The following is a 16840-nucleotide window of genomic DNA, read 5'->3' as shown; positions in this document are numbered from 1 at the left end:
AACACCCGTACTGTTACTGATGCATGTGACGATGCATTTATGACTATCTTAAAGAAAATGGAAGAGATGGAGAATGAGAACAAAACACTCCGTGACCAGATGAAGGAACATCCGGAAAGGGTCGATAAAATACCAGGCGCTCCGAAGCTGTTACCAAAACGCGATGTGGGCCGATTCGTCGAACAACCATACAGCGAAGGGGCAACTCCCCATTCTATTCCAAAGACCTTCAAAATGCCGCCATATTTGAAAATATACGATGTCACCACGGACGCGGAAGATCACCTAATCCATTACGTTACCGCAGTAAAGGGTAACGATTTATCAAAGGAATAGGCGTCGTCTGTACTGCAGAAAAAGTTTGGTAAAAATCTGGTAGGGGGAGCGCTGACGTGGTATTCCCAACTACCAGTACGATCGATATTCACGTTCAAAGAGATGGCAGACAAGTTCATCATCGCGCACGCGGGAGCGAAAAAGGCAGAAGCTAGGGTCAATGATATCTTCGCCGTCAGGCAAACGACGAGCGAGGGACTTTGGGATTTCCTAGCCCGATTCAACAGAGTAAGGATGAGCCTACCAAACATGTCATAAAGGATAGCAGTAGTAGCCTTTCAAAACGGGCTAAACAGAAACGGGTCAAAAGCAACCAAAAACCTACTCAGTAGACTCATGAAGTACCCTCTACCACGTGGGAAGAGATCCACAATGCCTATTGCGCCGAAGTGAGGGCAGACGAGGATGACCTGAATGGCCCACTTCAGCGATTAACATCAGTCCAGACCGAGACAAGGAGAGATTGCCGCCATGACGGGTGAAGGGATCAGTTACTACATTTCAATCGAGAAAGACACCAGCCTTACATCCGAACATCCAATCCTCCACCTCTACGACATGCGGATGCCGCGCCTCGACATACCGCACCCTCCCGAAATGAAAGAGGTATGCCTCCACTACCATCTGCTCATAATTTTTGTGTTTCCCACTAAGAAATAGTGTACGCACTGGAGAAGCTAGGCACGATGGTGCAGTGGCCGCAAAAGATAAAGTTGGACCCAAGCACAAGGAGGTCAAACGTCCTGTGTGAGTTCCACCAGGAAAGAGGACACAAGACTGAGGACTGCATAGGTCTACGACAGGAAGTAGTAAGGATGTTAAATCAGGGATACCTGAAAGAACTGCTGTGCGACAGTGGACGAGCCAACTTCGGTCGAGGGCGCGATCAACCCCAAAGGCCTCCAAAGCCACCGTCACCAGCTCATACCATACAAATGATCATTGGAGGCAGCGACGACACAGTAATCAACCATGTGAAATTCAACACCATACATAAACTCAAACGGACAGTCGGCCACAAACGGTATGACGTTCTCGAAGATAGTATCATCTTCGATAAGTCAGATACTGACGGTTTGTCTTTCCCTCACTATGATGCTTTGGTTATAACTTTACGCATCGCAGATACTGATGTAAAAAGAATAATGGTAGATGACGGAAGCGGCACGTGTATTGTTCACCCGAGAGTTCTCATGCAAATGAGGCTCGAGGGTAAAATAATACCGCGTTGCATACCACTAACGGGTTTTAATAATGCAATAGAGCGGAAATCTGGAGAAATAATGCTACCTGTCCTAGAAGGAGGGGTTACCCTGAAAACGACATTCCACATCATGAACCAGGAAACGGCCTACAACACCATCATAGGACAACCAACACCATCATAGAACGACCATGGATACACGCCATGCCAGCTGTCTCTTCAAGCTTCTATCAAGTGATCAAATTTCCCACCCCATGGGGGATATTCAGCATCCGAGGCGAGCCACGTACCACCTAAGAATGCTACCGGATCGCCCAATATTGCACACACACCAAACAACTAAAAGGGGCAAGTGCGAAAGCATAACAATCAGCTATGTCGGGAACCAAACCCGACGTACAGATAGAGGCCATCAAAGAATCGAACATCGTAGAAGCTTGTAAGGCAACCATAGAAGATCTCGATCCCGTCCAATTGGATAACACCGATAGCACAAAAAAGGCTTATGTTGGAAACAACCTCTCAGAGCCAGGTAAGTACCGTGAGTTTTTAACTAACAATGCCGATTTGTTTACTTTTTCCCACTCAAATATGCCAGGAATCCCAAGGGATATCACTACACATAGGCTGAATGTCGATCCACTTCATCTACCGGTACAACAAATTAGAAGAAAGTTCAATGCCGCAATCAATGAGGCAGTCGGCGAGGAGGTTGATAAATTACTCGCCAACGGTTCCATCAGATAATCGAAATACCCTCAATGGGTCGCCAATGTGGTCATGGTCAAAAAGAAGAACCGGAAATGGCGAATGTGTGTTGACTTTACCGATCTAAACAAAGCATGTCCGAAGGACTCTTTTTTGCTACCTCACATCGACCAACTTATCGATGCAACTGCGGGGCATGAACTGCTGAGCTTCTTGGATGCCTACTACAGTTATAACCAAATTATGATGGCTGAAGAAGATCAAGAAAAGACCATTTTCATCACTCATCAAGGAACGTACTGCTATAAGGTGATGCCATTCGGGCTCAAGAACGTAGGGGCCACGTATCAAAGGTTAGTCACCAAAATGTTCAAAGAACAACTCGGGAAGACCATGGAGGTTTACATCGACAACATGCTAGTGAAGTCGACAAAGAAAGAGGATCACATCGATCATCTAAAGGAAGCCTTAGAGATATTAAGGCAGTATGGGATAAAATTGAATCCCGAAAAGTGCGCCTTCAGCGTAACTTCAGGAAAGTTCCTCAGTTTCCTAGTGTCACAAAGGGAATCGAGGTCCACCTGGATCAAATCAGGTCCATCGATGCAATACCAGAAATACTGACCAGCAAAAAGCAGGTGCAGAAATTAACAGGGCGAATAGCCGCCCTATCAAGGTTCATTTCACGATCCTCGGATAGATGCCACAAATTCTTCGATGTGCTAAGGAAATACCACGGGTTGCAATGGAACGAAGAATGCATCGATGCCCTGAGAAAACTGAAAACATATCTATCCTCGCCACCACTACTCATCAAAGTAGACCTGGATGAATGCCTACTTGTGTATCTAGCAGTTTCCGAAGTTGCGGTAAGCGCAGTCTTGGTCCGTGAAAATAAAGGTATGCAATCTCTGATTTACTATATCAGCAAAACCTTAATCGATGTCGAAACAAGGTACCCTCATAAAGGAACCTCATAACAACTAGCTCTGGCATTGGTAGTAGCTTCACGGAAGCTTAGACCGTACTTTCAATGTCACCCCATAAAGGTGGTGACAACTTTCCCCCTAAGAGGTATCCTACACAAACCTAAACTATGAGGTAAACTAGCCAAGTGGGCCATAGAACTAAGCGAGCACGACATAACGTACCAACCACGAACTGTCATTAAGTCACAGGTGCTTGCCGACTTCGACGCTGATTTCAGCACGGAAATATTGCCTGAGGTATAACAAGAAGCACTCTGCACTTCCACACATACTGACCTCTGGGTCCTCTACACCGACGGTGCCTCTAATTCCTCGTGATCGGGACTGGGACTCGTCCTCGAAGTCCCTACAGGCGAAGTAATTCTCCAGTCCATATGATGCCCCGAGATGACTAACAACGAGGCCGAGTATGAAGCCATAATTGCAGGTTTGAAGTTAGCCCTCAAATATGGTGCTCTACGACTCGTCCTCCATTGTGATTCTCAACTCGTGGTGAACCAAGTCACAGGGACTTTCCAAATCAAAGAGCAGAGACTACAAAAGTACTAGTCGAAAATCCACAAACTAATGCCAGAATTCGATTAATGTTGCCTCGACCAAATACCCAAGGCGCAAAATAACGAAGCAGATGGCCTCGCCAAACTAGTTGCGGCCACCAAAGATATCAACAAAGAAAATGTGGTCACCCTCCTCCATTCCGTAATAGACCACGTCGAGGTACATTCTATAAACTTAAGTTGGGACTGGTGTAAATGCTTCGTAGCATATTTGCATGATGGAACACTCCCGCAAGATAAAAAAGAAGCTAAAAACTCCGGGTACAGGCAGCCCGATATAGCCTCGTAAACGATGATCTCTACAAAAGAACGTTCTGCGGCCCCCTAGCCAAATATCTTGGGCCAAATCAAACAAGGCGAGTACTGGAAGAAGTACACAAAGGGCACTGCGGCGCCCATATGGGAAACCACACCCTCGTCCGATGCCTCATCCGCGCCGGGTACTACGGGCCCACCATGATAAAAGAAGCTGCGGACTATGTCAGGAAATGTGAACAATGTCAAAAGTACGCCCCTATGATATATCAAGCAGGGGAACTCCTTCATTCCGTCAGTTCACCATGGCCATTCATAAAGTGGGGAATGGACATAGTCGGCTCCCTCCCAGCATGACGAGGTAAGGTGTGCTTCCTTTTGGTTTTAACTGATTACTTTTCTAAATGGGTGGAAGCAGGTGCATACTCTCAGATACGTGAGCATAAGGTCATCGCATTCATATGGAAAAACATAATATGCCGTTTTGGCATCCCCAAAGAAATTAGCTGCGACAACGGACCTCAGTTCATCGAAAGAGAACGACTAAGTTTTTCGAAAAATGGCACATCAAATGAATACTCTCCACGCCATATCACCCTGACGCCAATATTCAAGCCGAATCCTCCAATAAAGTAATACTGAATATATTGAACAAGAAGCTTGAGGATGCTAAAGGGCTATGGCCTGAACTACTACCAGAAGTATTATGGGCATACCGCACTACGCCAAAAACCAGCACAGGAGAAATGCCATATTCACTAGTCTACGGGACTAATGCAATTATACCTGTCAGGGTCGGAGAACCCAGTTTGGGATACTCCAACGAGAGAGGGCCAAACAATGACAAAAGTAGGCTACAAGATCTGGATGAAGTCGAAGAATGGAGAGACATGGCCCACATAAGAATGGTAACCCAAAAGCAGCAAGTAGAAAGATACTATAACAAGAGAGCCAGACTACGTCCTCAAAGCTAAAACACAAACATCGAAAGACTCTAATGAGGGAAAATTGGGAACGAATTGGGACAGACCATACAAAATCATAGCTGCAGCAAACAAATGAGCATTCCAGTTAGAGACTATAGGGGGAAAACCACTCCAAAACAACTAGAATGTCGCCCATCTCAAGTACTTCCACTTCTAAAAGAAGGCGTCACCTAAGTCGTACTCTTTTTCCCTCACCCGGGTTTTTTCCCAATTAGGTTTTCCCGAGGAGGTTTTTAACAAGGCGGCAAGGGAGACACCTCAAGGATCGAAGTGCTGTTCATTAACTCGACTCGACGACATGATCTATAGAACGAAGTAATGAAGGGACTGGATATAGATAATCGAATCTCCATTGTATGTGCAGAGTCAACATGTGATTCTCACAGGAATTTAATCGAATCTCCATTATATATGTAGAGTCGACATGTGATTCTCACAAAAATTTAATCAAACCTCCATTGCATGAACAAAGTCGACATGTCTTCCTACGGGAATACAATCAAATCTCAAATAAGAAATAGCCAAGGCTAACGACGATAATATGAGTTCGACCTCATTCAAACTACGACGGGATTTTACTTCGACGAATGTTCGAAGCAACATCCCAATGGCCAAGGCCATCGACGATAATATGAGTTCGACCTCGTTCGAACTACGACGGGATCCTACTTCGACGACAGTTTGAATCAACATACCAATGGCCAAGGTCATCGACGATAATATGAGTTCGACCTCGTTCGAACTACAATGGGATCTTACTTCGACGATATTTCGAAGTAACATCCCAATGGCCAAGGCCATCGACGATAATATAAGTTCAACCTCGTTTGAACTATGACAAGATCCTACTTCGACGATAGTTTAAAACAACATCCCAATGGCCAAGGCCATCGACAATAATGAGTTTGACCTCATTCGAACTACGACGGGATCCTACTTCGATGACAGTATGAAGCAACATCCCAATGGCCAAGGCTAACGACGATAATATGAGTTCGACCTTGTTCGAACTACGACAAGATCCTACTTCGACGACCGTTCGAAATGGCCAAGGCCATTGACGATAATATGGTTCGACCTCATTTGAGCTACGGCGGGATCCTACTTCGACGACAGTTCGAAGAACATCCCATTGGCCAAGGCCATCGACGATAATAGGAGTTCGACCTTATTCGAACTATGACGGGATCCTACTTCGATGACAGTTCGAAGCAACATCCTAATGGCCAAGGCCATCGACGATAATATGAGTTCGACCTCATTCGAACTACGACGGGATCCTACTTCGATGACACTTCGAAGCAACATCCCAATGGCCAAGGCCATCAGCGATAACATGGGTTCGATAAATGCAAGAAAGAACAAATCGACAAAATAAATTTTACATTACATCAAAATATTATTTACACTTGCCCTTACAAACGGGCTCAAGCATGCCCCCCTGCAAAAACCCCCAAAACAAAAGCAAGTACAAACAAAGATTACATATCATCCCCGGTGGGGTAAGCATCTTCGTACCATAGATCCGAAGCAAGGCGGTTCGCATCATCAGAGTTGATGTCATCCCCGTCAGGTGTGAGGGGTTCGTACCTGCATGTCTCACGAGCTGCACGAGCTTCGGTGTGCACGGCCTGAAGCCCCGCCTCAGTAGCCCTTCTCTCGGCACAAAAAAGCCTTATACACATCAAGCCTAGCCTCCGCAAGGATCCAAAACTCATATAAACGATGGGGAACAACCGGATTGGCTGAGGCACGAGACATAGAAGGTTGAGAATGTAACACTTCTCAAATTTATAAAAAAGTTTCGAGACACGCTAATTATAGAATTAAATTATTTTTATTTTTATTTTTTTCCTTCTTGCCTATAGTGAATATATATATATACACCCACTTAAATAATTGGATATACAATTAGGAAAATATTAATAATTTTAATATTATTAATTATTAAAGGTGGGTATCATAATTTAAAAAAAAAAGAAAAGAAAGGGGGGGGAGGTCCTAAAGCCCATAAGATGGGCACTTAAAAACAAAGGCTCTTCAAGCCTTAACCAAAACACTGCCATCGTGAAAGTAGAAAGCGGAAGAGACGAATAAAAAACAGAACATTAAGTATTGGCTCAAGGAGTATTGAGGTGAGTTGATATAACCCTTTACTAAAGTGGTTCAACTCACAAAAGCACGTACACAAGGTGTTTGATTAATTGCATAAAAGAATTAATATATACTTAATTGGAGTAGTAAGTACCTATTAGCTTAGAATTATTTTCTAGCTAAAGTTTAGATGACTATTTGGATATATGTGCATAAATTTCAGATTTGTATGTTATTCTTATATGCCATTTTCATGTTGAAAATTCATGAAGGATCAAGAAACCATCTCCTCTTTACTACGTATTATTATTAGGTTATCAAGTTAACTATGTTATATGGACTAGCTATGAACGAAATAGAAACCAATCTAGGTTTGTGCAACAGTATTGTTTAGTATGGTACTTGCGAAGATTTTACTAAAGTTTTGTGTATGTAAACTATGTAGGACGTAACATTTGATGAGTATGAATATAAGGAAGAATTCATACAGAACATTTTTAAGGTTTTAGATGCCAGTGTTTTATTATATCATTTTATGATGGTGGTATTTGAGTCTTGTACCTATTTCTATTATTTTATTATTGAATATTTATTTCATTCTTATGCCATGCCTTATATTTAAGGATACCAGTATGATTATGTGTAAAAAAAATTTAGACTTGAAAAGTCGCAAGGATAAATTTTAGAAAAAGAAGATTTTTGAGAGTATCCTTTATTCTGAGAAGGGGGTCATCGTTCAGGTCGAGGGTCCTGACCAAGGCATTGACTTCCTGAAACTACTTGTGCCAAAGTAGGGAGCACACGAGCCGAGGGTCTCGTTGCTGAGAATTTACTTAGCCATGCTAAGCTATGATATATGAGCGCTGAGAACCATGAAACGAGTGGCACCTCGTGGATTGGGCCTATTCGATCAGGTTGGGATCGAACCCGTGCCAATCACACGGTGACTGAGACAAAATTAAGTCAGGATAGTTGAAACTCCCAAAGTATAAAGAGAAGTAATTTTTTTAGAAAAAAGAAAAGATTTTTTTTTATAATATTCATAAACTACTATTATGCAATTATTTAGAATTATTCTTATAAGCTTTACGTTTTACATGCATTTAGAACATTTGCTCATAATGTATATGTTATTAAAGTTTCGCCCCCTGTTGTTGAGACTCACTGAGTACAATGGATGGTACTAACGTTCTCTTTTGGGAACCTACGTTGGTCTGCGGTACAACGTAGGAACCGGATTTACAGGCGAGCCGGCTACGAGTTAGGACTTCCTTCTCTTCCAGTGCTATTGGTGAGCTCCGCTTTTGTTTGTGGAGTATTTCTTAGAGTCATCTTTATTTAGTTGTTTCTTTGTTACTTAGAGGACTGGCCAGGGAATCTCATGTCCTGAGCAGTGCATTAGTTTATCAGTAAAGGCTTCATAGATATAGTTGTTGGGTTAAGATTCAGATGTTTTTGATAATAACTTAGTAGTATTTCATTGGTTACTATGAATAAAGTTTTGGAGCTGATTTATTTAAATATTTAAATTAATCAAAAGTATTTGGTTAGAGTATATCCTTGTTGCATATAAAGTTTGGATTTATAATAGATTTGATAAGCAGGGTTGGTTCGCTCGGTCATGTTTAGTGATCGAGCGCCGGTCCCGGCTTGTTCAAAAAATGGGTCGTGACAAACTTGGTACAAGAGCCACAGGTTTATGGAGTCCTTGGGGTTTATGAAGCCGTGTTAGTAAAGTCTTGTTTATGTGTATGAAGCGCGCCATACTTATAAACAGGAGGCTACAAACATTTAGGAAAAGTCTTTTTTTGTCATACTTTAGATCGTGCAATAGAGTCTACCTCTAAGAAATTATCTAATTTATTCATTTCTCCAAAACTCGCAAAAATGGCTCGTACTCGCAACTCTGACACCGATACTCAGGATGCTGCTCAAGAAACTATCGCTGCTAGTGTGGCTCAAGGTAGAACTAAGAAGGCTTCGACTCAGAAAAGGAGAGGAAAATCCACAAAGGGAGTCCAAATACCTCGGGTTGAACGAGAAGAAGGGGTGGAGCATGATGATCCAGTACAGCCCCCAACAGTAGCCCCGGCTCAGGAAACTATATTTCCCGAGATGGGTCAGATGTTTAATGTTGTCAACAGTGCTATGGAGATGTTTAAAGCATTTATGGCCAACCAGAACGAGAGAAGAGATGAGATTCCACCTCAATCAAATAGACAGAGCAATTCTGAGTCCTCAAGAGTGAATGAATTTTTATAGTTGAGTCCTCCAGTGTTCCATGGTTCTATAGTTGATGAAGATCCGATGTTGTGGCTGGAGGGTGTCAATAAAGCCCTCCGAGTGATGAAAGCATTTGATGATGAAGCTGTGGAGCTAGCTGCTTACCAGTTTAGAGATGTGGCCGGCACTTCGTTTGAGATGTGGGAAAAGGAAAGAGATAAAGATGATGGTCCGCCTACTTGGGAAGAATTTGAAGAGGTCTTCATGGCTAACTTTATCCCAGTAAGGATAGGGAAGCTAAGGCTACAGAGTTCGAACAGCTCAAGCAAGGGAATAAAAGTGTGCAAGAGTACTACATGGAATTCATAAGGTTAGCTAAGCATGCTCCTCACATGGTGAAGACTGAAAAAACAAAGATTCGCAGGTTTGTTGGCGATTTAGCTTACCACATTAAGGATACGATATCAGCTGCAGCAGTAGGGATGGAAGCCTTCTCCTCTGTTGTGGGATTTTCCAAGCACTTAGATAAAGACAGACAACTAAGGAGAGAAGAAAAAGAGCATAACAAGAAAGCCCGGACAACGGGCAAGTTTAATGGTACATCCAGCGGAGGTGGAAGGGATTCCTCTAATAAGGAGTCATTAGCACCAGCTCAGTCCAGTCATCAGTCAGGTGGTGGGCCTTCCTTCAGACGTACTCAGAGTTATGGAAATCAGTCTCGCCAGAATCAGAATTTTAGGACATCATCCTTACATAGCCAGAATCATGCTGAGCAACATTCACACCAGCAAAGTCTTTGTGGAACATGTAAGCGGCAACATTCAGGTCAGTGCAAGCTCGGGTTTCATGGTTGCTACCATTGTTGAGACATTGGTCATATAAAGGCCAATTGCCCAAAGTTACGACGTAATTTCAGTGGTGGATCAACTCGTCCTTCTAGTTCCTCAGCTACTGCAGTTGCACCCTCTCAGGCTTGTGGTTCTCATAATCAGATCGGGTATGTAGCAGGTAGAGGTGCAGACCAAGTTACTTAAGGATGGGGACAACCTCGTTTGTTTGCTACACTTGATCATCAGAGTGCAGAAGCATCTGCAGAAGTTATTACAGGTATACTTTTAGTCTGCTCACATAATGCTTATGCCATAATGGATCCAGGTTCAACGTTTTCATATGTGACTCCATACTTTGCAATTAACCTCGTACTAGAACCTGAACAACTTAGTGAGCCGTTCCTAGTATCTACTCCAGTTGGCGAGTCAGCGAAAGTCACCAGAGTCTATAGAGGTTGTATAGTTTCGGTCCAAGGTCGCAACACCAAAGCTGATCTCATAGAGTTAGAAATGGTGGATTTTGATGTGATCATGGGTATGGATTGGTTGTCTTCCTGCTATGCCATGTTAGATTGTCATGCCAAGATAGTCAGGTTCCAATTTCCAAATGAAGAAGTCTTAGAGTGGAAGGGTAGTTCAGCATCGCTTGTAGGTAAGTTTATTTCTTATCTTAAGGCACATCGAATTATCGGTAAGGGGTGTCTCGCCTATTTAGCTCACATCATTAATCTAGAATCAGAACCACCAACTCTTCAGTCTGTGCCAGTTGTTAGAGAATTTTTAGAAGTTTTCCCAGATGACCTTCCCGGACTTCCTCCCGAAAGAATCATAGACTTCGGCATTGATCTCATGCCAGGCACTCAACCCATATCTATACCTCCTTATAGGATGGCTCCAATAGAACTTAATGAGTTGAGAGAACAGTTGAAAGACCTTCTTGACAAGGGTTTCATCAGACCGAGTGTTTCACCGTGGGGTGCCTCGGTCCTGTTTGTCAAGAAGAAAGATGGGTCTCTCAGAATGTGTGTCGACTATCGGCAGTTGAATAAAGTTACCATTAAGAACAAGTACCCATTGCCAAGAATTACTGATTTATTTGATCAACTTTAGGGTGCAAAGTACTTTTCAAAAATAGACTTGAGGTTGGGGTACCATCAGTTGAGAATCCGAGGAGAAGATATATCTAAAACAACCTTTAGGACTCGCTACGGGCACTATGAATTTCTAGTAATGTCCTTCGGGTTGACAAATGCTCCAGCTGCATTCATGGACCTCATGAACAGAGTTTTCAAGCCATTCCTGGATACCTTTATTATCGTGTTTATAGATGATATTTTGGCATACTCTAAGAGCAAGGAAGAACATGCAGAATACCTTAAAATAGCCTTGCAGACCTTGAAGGAGAATGAACTTTATGCCAAGTTTTCAAAATGTGAGTTCTGGTTGCAGTCAGTAGCATTCTTAGGCCACGTGGTATCTAGTGAAGGAATAAAAATAGACCCTCAGAAGACAGAAGCAGTCAAGAACTGGCCTAGGCCGACAACGCCAACCGAATTCAGGAGCTTCTTGGGGTTAGCTGGCTACTATAGAAGGTTTGTAGAGGGATTTTCGTCACTTGTAGCTCCATTAACTAAGTTGACTCAGAAAGCAGTTAAGTTCCAATGGTCAGATGCTTGTGAGCAGAGTTTTCAAGAGTTAAAGAAGAGGTTGACCACTGCACCTGTGTTAACCTTGCCGACAGGTTCGGGTGGGTTCACAGTGTACTGTGATGCCTCCAGAGTGGCCTTGGTTGTGTTCTTATGCAATATGAAAAAGTTATTGCTTATGCAGTTAAAGAATTATGAAAAGAACTACCCCACACACGACTTGGAGCTTGCAACAGTGGTGTTTGCATTAAAAATATGGCGACACTACCTTTATGGCGAGCATTCTGAAGTGTTTATAGATCACAAAAGTCTCCAGTATATTTTTAAGCAAAAAAAACTAAATTTGAGACAAAGAAGGTGGCTCGAGCTATTGAAAGATCATGACATCAATACCCTTTATCACCCGGGAAAAGCTAATGTGGTAGCAGATACACTTAGTAGGAAGTCAATGGGTGTCTTGGCCCATCTTGGTGTACAAAGGCGATCTTTGGATCGAGAAATTCAAAAACTAGCCAATGATGGAATTAGATTGGATGAGACCGAAGAAGGAGATATAACTGCTTATGCCTTAGCACAATCCTCCCTTGTGGCGCATGTTAAGGCTAAGCAAGACGAAGATCCGTACTTAGTGAAATTAAAAGAAGGAGTCAGAAACAAAGAAATCACTACTTTCACTCTAGGAAGTGACAGAGTTTTGAAGTTGAATGATCGATTATGTGTGCCTGATGTAGATGGTCTTAGGAAGGCCATAATAGAGGAAGCTCACAATTCGAGGTACTCTATCCACCCAGGTGCTACCAAAATGTATCTAGATTTGAAAGAGTTATATTGGTGGAAAGGCATGAAGAAACAAGTAGCAGATCATGTGGCTAAATATTTAAATTGCGAGCAAGTCAAAGCCGAGCATCAGAGGCTAGGTGGCCTAGCTCAAGACATAGAGATACCACAGTGGAAGTGGGAGATGATTAATATGGATATCATAGTAGGTCTACCTCGCACATACTGTAAACATGATTCAATTTGGGTTATTGTAGACCGACTGACAAAGTCCGCGCATTTCCTACCAGTAAAGACGACAAACTCCGCAGAGCAGTATGCAAAGTTGTACATCAAAGAAATAGTCAGATTACATGGTACTCCAGTTTCAATCATATCTGATAGAGGCCCTCAGTTCACGGCGCATTTTTGGCAGGCATTTCAGAAAAGATTAGGTACCAAGGTCAATTTAAGCATCACTTTTCATCCACAGACCGATGGCTAGGCAGAAAGGACCATTCAGACTCTCGAAGATATGCTGCGTGCATGTGTTATAGATTTTAGAGGTAATTGGGATGATCACTTGCCACTTATAGAATTTGCCTACAATAACAGCTGTCAGGCCAGCATTGGTATGGCTCCTTATGAAGCGTTGTATGAGCGGAGATGTAGGTCTCTAGTGGGTTGGTTTGAACCACCAGAGGTGTCGTTGATTGGTCCAGAGTTTGTTTGTGAGGCCTTGGAGAAAGTTCAGCTAATTAGAGAAAGACTTAAAGCGGCTCAGAGTTGTCAAAAGTCTTATTCTGACAAGAGACATCGTGAGTTAGAGTTCATAGTTGGTGATAAGGTGTTTTTGAAAGTTTCACCAATGAAAGGAGTTATGAGGTTTGGTAAGAAAGGAAAACTTAGCCCTAGATTTATAGGACCTTATGGAATTCTAGAAAAGAAAGGAAACATGGCTTATAAGCTAGCGCTACCCGTTGAGCTGTCCTCTATTCATCCTGTCTTTCATGTGTCTATGCTTAGAAAGTACATTCATGATGAGTCGCATATAATACCTGCCGATACTATAGAAATTAAAGAAGGCTTGACTTATGAAGAGGTACCTATAGAAATTCTCGATAGGCAAGTAAGAAAGTGAGAACAAAATATTTAGCATCGGTAAAAGTTTTGTGGAGTAATCATGATTCAAAAGAGGCTACATGGGAGGTCGAGGAAGATATGAGAAAGAAATATCCATATTTATTTGAGGAAAAAGGTATGTGAACCTAAGTTTGGTTTGACATTTATAATTTATTTATTAAATACAAATTAGCAAGTGTTTCTGTCCTTCCTAGATTATGCTTTGTTGTTGTAGTAAGTTAGTTATGCAGTAGTATATTTAGTTCATTAAAGTGATTTACTTGTGCTAAACTTGTTGTGCTTTAGATTCTTGTTAGTTATTGTAGTACCTCCTTGCCGGAGTGTGAGTAATTAATTTATGAGCTGCGTATGGTGCCTATGAATGGCCTGTTATGGTATATTTGGTTGTTGTTGATGTAGTTGTGGCATTTGTGACAGGGATATCTTTTTGGATAGTCCAATTTACAAGGGAAACTCTGCCGAAAATTTCGAAAATTTAGGGAGTTAGCTAAAATTTTGAGTTCCTTGGAATAATGAGTAGTGCTAAGAAACCTTAAGAGGTTCAAGGACCTAAGGGATAATTGTTAGCTTAAGAATAAGGCACTAGCAACATTCGAGGACGAATCTTTTTAAGGAGGGAAGATTGTAACACTCCTCAAATTTATAAAAAAGTTTCGAGACACACTAATTATAGAATTAAATTATTTTTATTTTTATTTTTTCCTTCTTGCCTATAGTGAAATATATATATATTTACATACACCCACTTAAATAATTGGATATACAATTAGGAAAATATTAATAATTTTAATATTATTAATTATTAAAGGTGGATATCATTAATTATTAGTTAAATTAAAAAAAGGGGGGGGGGGGGCTAAAGCCCATAAGATGGGCACTTAAAAACAAAGGTTCTTCAAGCCTTAACCAAAACACTGCCATCGTGAAAGTAGAAAGCGGAAGAGATGAATAAAAACAGAACACTAAGTTCTGTTCGCTCACAAAACCGAGCACGCAGGCAACGAAAAATACTAGGGTTCTTCATAACTCACTTATTCTTGAACTCAGGTATGTAAAATCCTCTATTGTCAATTACCCTACAGTAGTAATAGGTAAGAATTGAATAGCTAATTCCCTTCTTCCTCTATATTATCAATAAATTTCATAATTAGGTGTAGTACTTTAAAATTGATCAAAATGCACTGGTTGTTATAGAATCGATTGTTTGACTGGTGTCAATTGGACTGGGGTCTACGTATTGGCTCAAGGAGTATTGATGTGAGTTGATATAACCCTTTACTAAAGTGGTTCAACTCACAAAAGTACGCACACAAGGTAGATGAATTGCATAAAAGAGTTAATATATACTTAATTGGAGTAGTAAATACCTATTAGCTTAGAATTATTTTCTAGCTAAAGTTTAGATGACTATTTGGATATATGTGCATAAATTTCAGATTTATATGTTATTCTTATATGCCATTTTCATGTTGAAAATTCATGAAGGATCAAGAAAGCCATCTCCTCTTTACTACGTATTATTATTAGGTTATCAAGTTAATTATGTTATATGGACTAGCTATGAACGAAATAGAAACCAATCTAGGTTTGTGCAACAGTATTGTTTAGTATGGTACTTACACAGATTTTACTAAAGTTTTGTGTATGTAAACAATATAGGACGTAACATTTGATGAGTATGAATATAAGGAAGAATTCATACAGAACATTTTTAAGGTTTTAGATGCCAGTGTTTTATTATATAATTTTATGATGGCGGTAATTGAGTCAATTTATACCTATTTTTATTATTTTATTATAGAATATTTATTTCATTCTTATGCTATGCCTTACATTTAAGGATACCGGTATGATTATGTGTAAAAAAAAATTTAGACTTGAAAAGTCGCAAGGAGAAGTTTTAGAAAGAGAAGATTTTTGGGAGTATCCTTTATTCTGAGAAGGGGTCATCGTCCAGGCCGAGGGTCCTGACCAAGGCGTTGACTTCCTGAAACTACTTGTGCCAAAGTAGGGAGCACATGAGCCGAGGGTCTCGTTGCTGAAGATTTACTTAGCCATGCTAAGCTATGATACATGAGCGCTGAGAACCATGAAGCGAGTGACACCTCGTGGATTGGGCCTATTCGATCAGGTTGGGATCGAACTCGTGCCGATCACACGGTGACTGAGACAGAACTAAGTCAGGATAGTTGGAACTCCCAAAGTATAAAGAGAAGTAATTTTTTTAGAAAAAAGAAAAGAACTTTTTAATAATATTCATAAACTGCTATTATGCAATTATTTAGAATTATTCTTATAAGCTTTACGTTTTACATGCATTTAGAACCTTTTCTCATAATGTATATGTTATTAAAGTTTCGCCCCCTGTTGTTGAGACTCACTGAGTACAATGGCTGGTACTGACGTTCTCTTTTGGGAACCTACGTTGGTCTGCGGTACAACGTAGGAACCGGATTTGCAGGCGAGCGGGCTACGAGTTAGGACTTCCTTCTCTTCTAGTGCTATTGGTGAGCTCCGCTTTTGTTCATGGAGTATTCCTTAGAGTCATCTTTATTTAGTTGTTTCTTTGTTACTTAGAGGACTGACCAGGGAATCTCATGTCCTGAGCAGTGCGTTAGTTTATCAGTAAAGGCTTCATAGATATAGTCGTTGGGTTAAGATTCATATGTTTTTAATTATAACTTAGTTGTATTTCATTGGTTACTATGAATAAAGTTTTGGAGCTGATTTATTTAAATATTTAAATTAATAAAAAGTATTTGGTTAGAGTATTGCCTTGTTGCATATAAAGTTTGGAGTTATAATAGATTTGATAAGCAGAGATGGTTCGCTCGGTCATGTTTAGTGATCGAGCGCCTGTCCCGGCTTGTTCAGAAAATGGGTCGTGACAAAGAATGTCGACTTGCATCCTACGCCCTCAGCAAGGCCATTTGTCCATTTAATGCAGCTAGCTCCGCCTCCATTTCTTTGACACGCCCATCAAGCCCTGCAACCTTACGACCAGAGGCCTCCCTCTCTTTAGCCAGCTCCGACCTGCAAACGCGGAGGGCGTTCTCCAAAGATGCGATTCCAGAAATAGCTGCCGCCAACTTATTAGTGCCAACACTCAGCTC

The 16840-nt window shown here is 41.3% G+C and overlaps 1 protein-coding gene across 1 annotated transcript; it reads left to right on the top strand.

Annotated features, from left to right (window-relative positions):
- Window positions 1–1022: 1022 nt before the first annotated feature.
- Window positions 1023–1724, top strand: LOC138890458 (uncharacterized). The gene has a single exon (XM_070173845.1). It carries the CDS (start codon window positions 1023–1025, stop codon window positions 1722–1724), a length of 702 nt encoding a protein of 233 aa, XP_070029946.1.
- Window positions 1725–16840: the final 15116 nt, after the last annotated feature.

Source organism: Nicotiana sylvestris, chromosome 4, assembly GCF_000393655.2.
Source record: "Nicotiana sylvestris chromosome 4, ASM39365v2, whole genome shotgun sequence".
NCBI classification, from domain to species: Eukaryota; Viridiplantae; Streptophyta; class Magnoliopsida; order Solanales; family Solanaceae; genus Nicotiana; species Nicotiana sylvestris.
Note: the sequence above shows the minus strand (reverse complement) of the source record. Positions and strands in the feature narration are given on the sequence as shown.

Excerpts from the sequence above, each read along its gene's own strand:
- LOC138890458 (XM_070173845.1), top strand. The coding sequence starts at position 1,023 with ATGGTGCAGTGGCCGCAAAAGATAAAGTTGGACCCAAGCACAAGGAGG.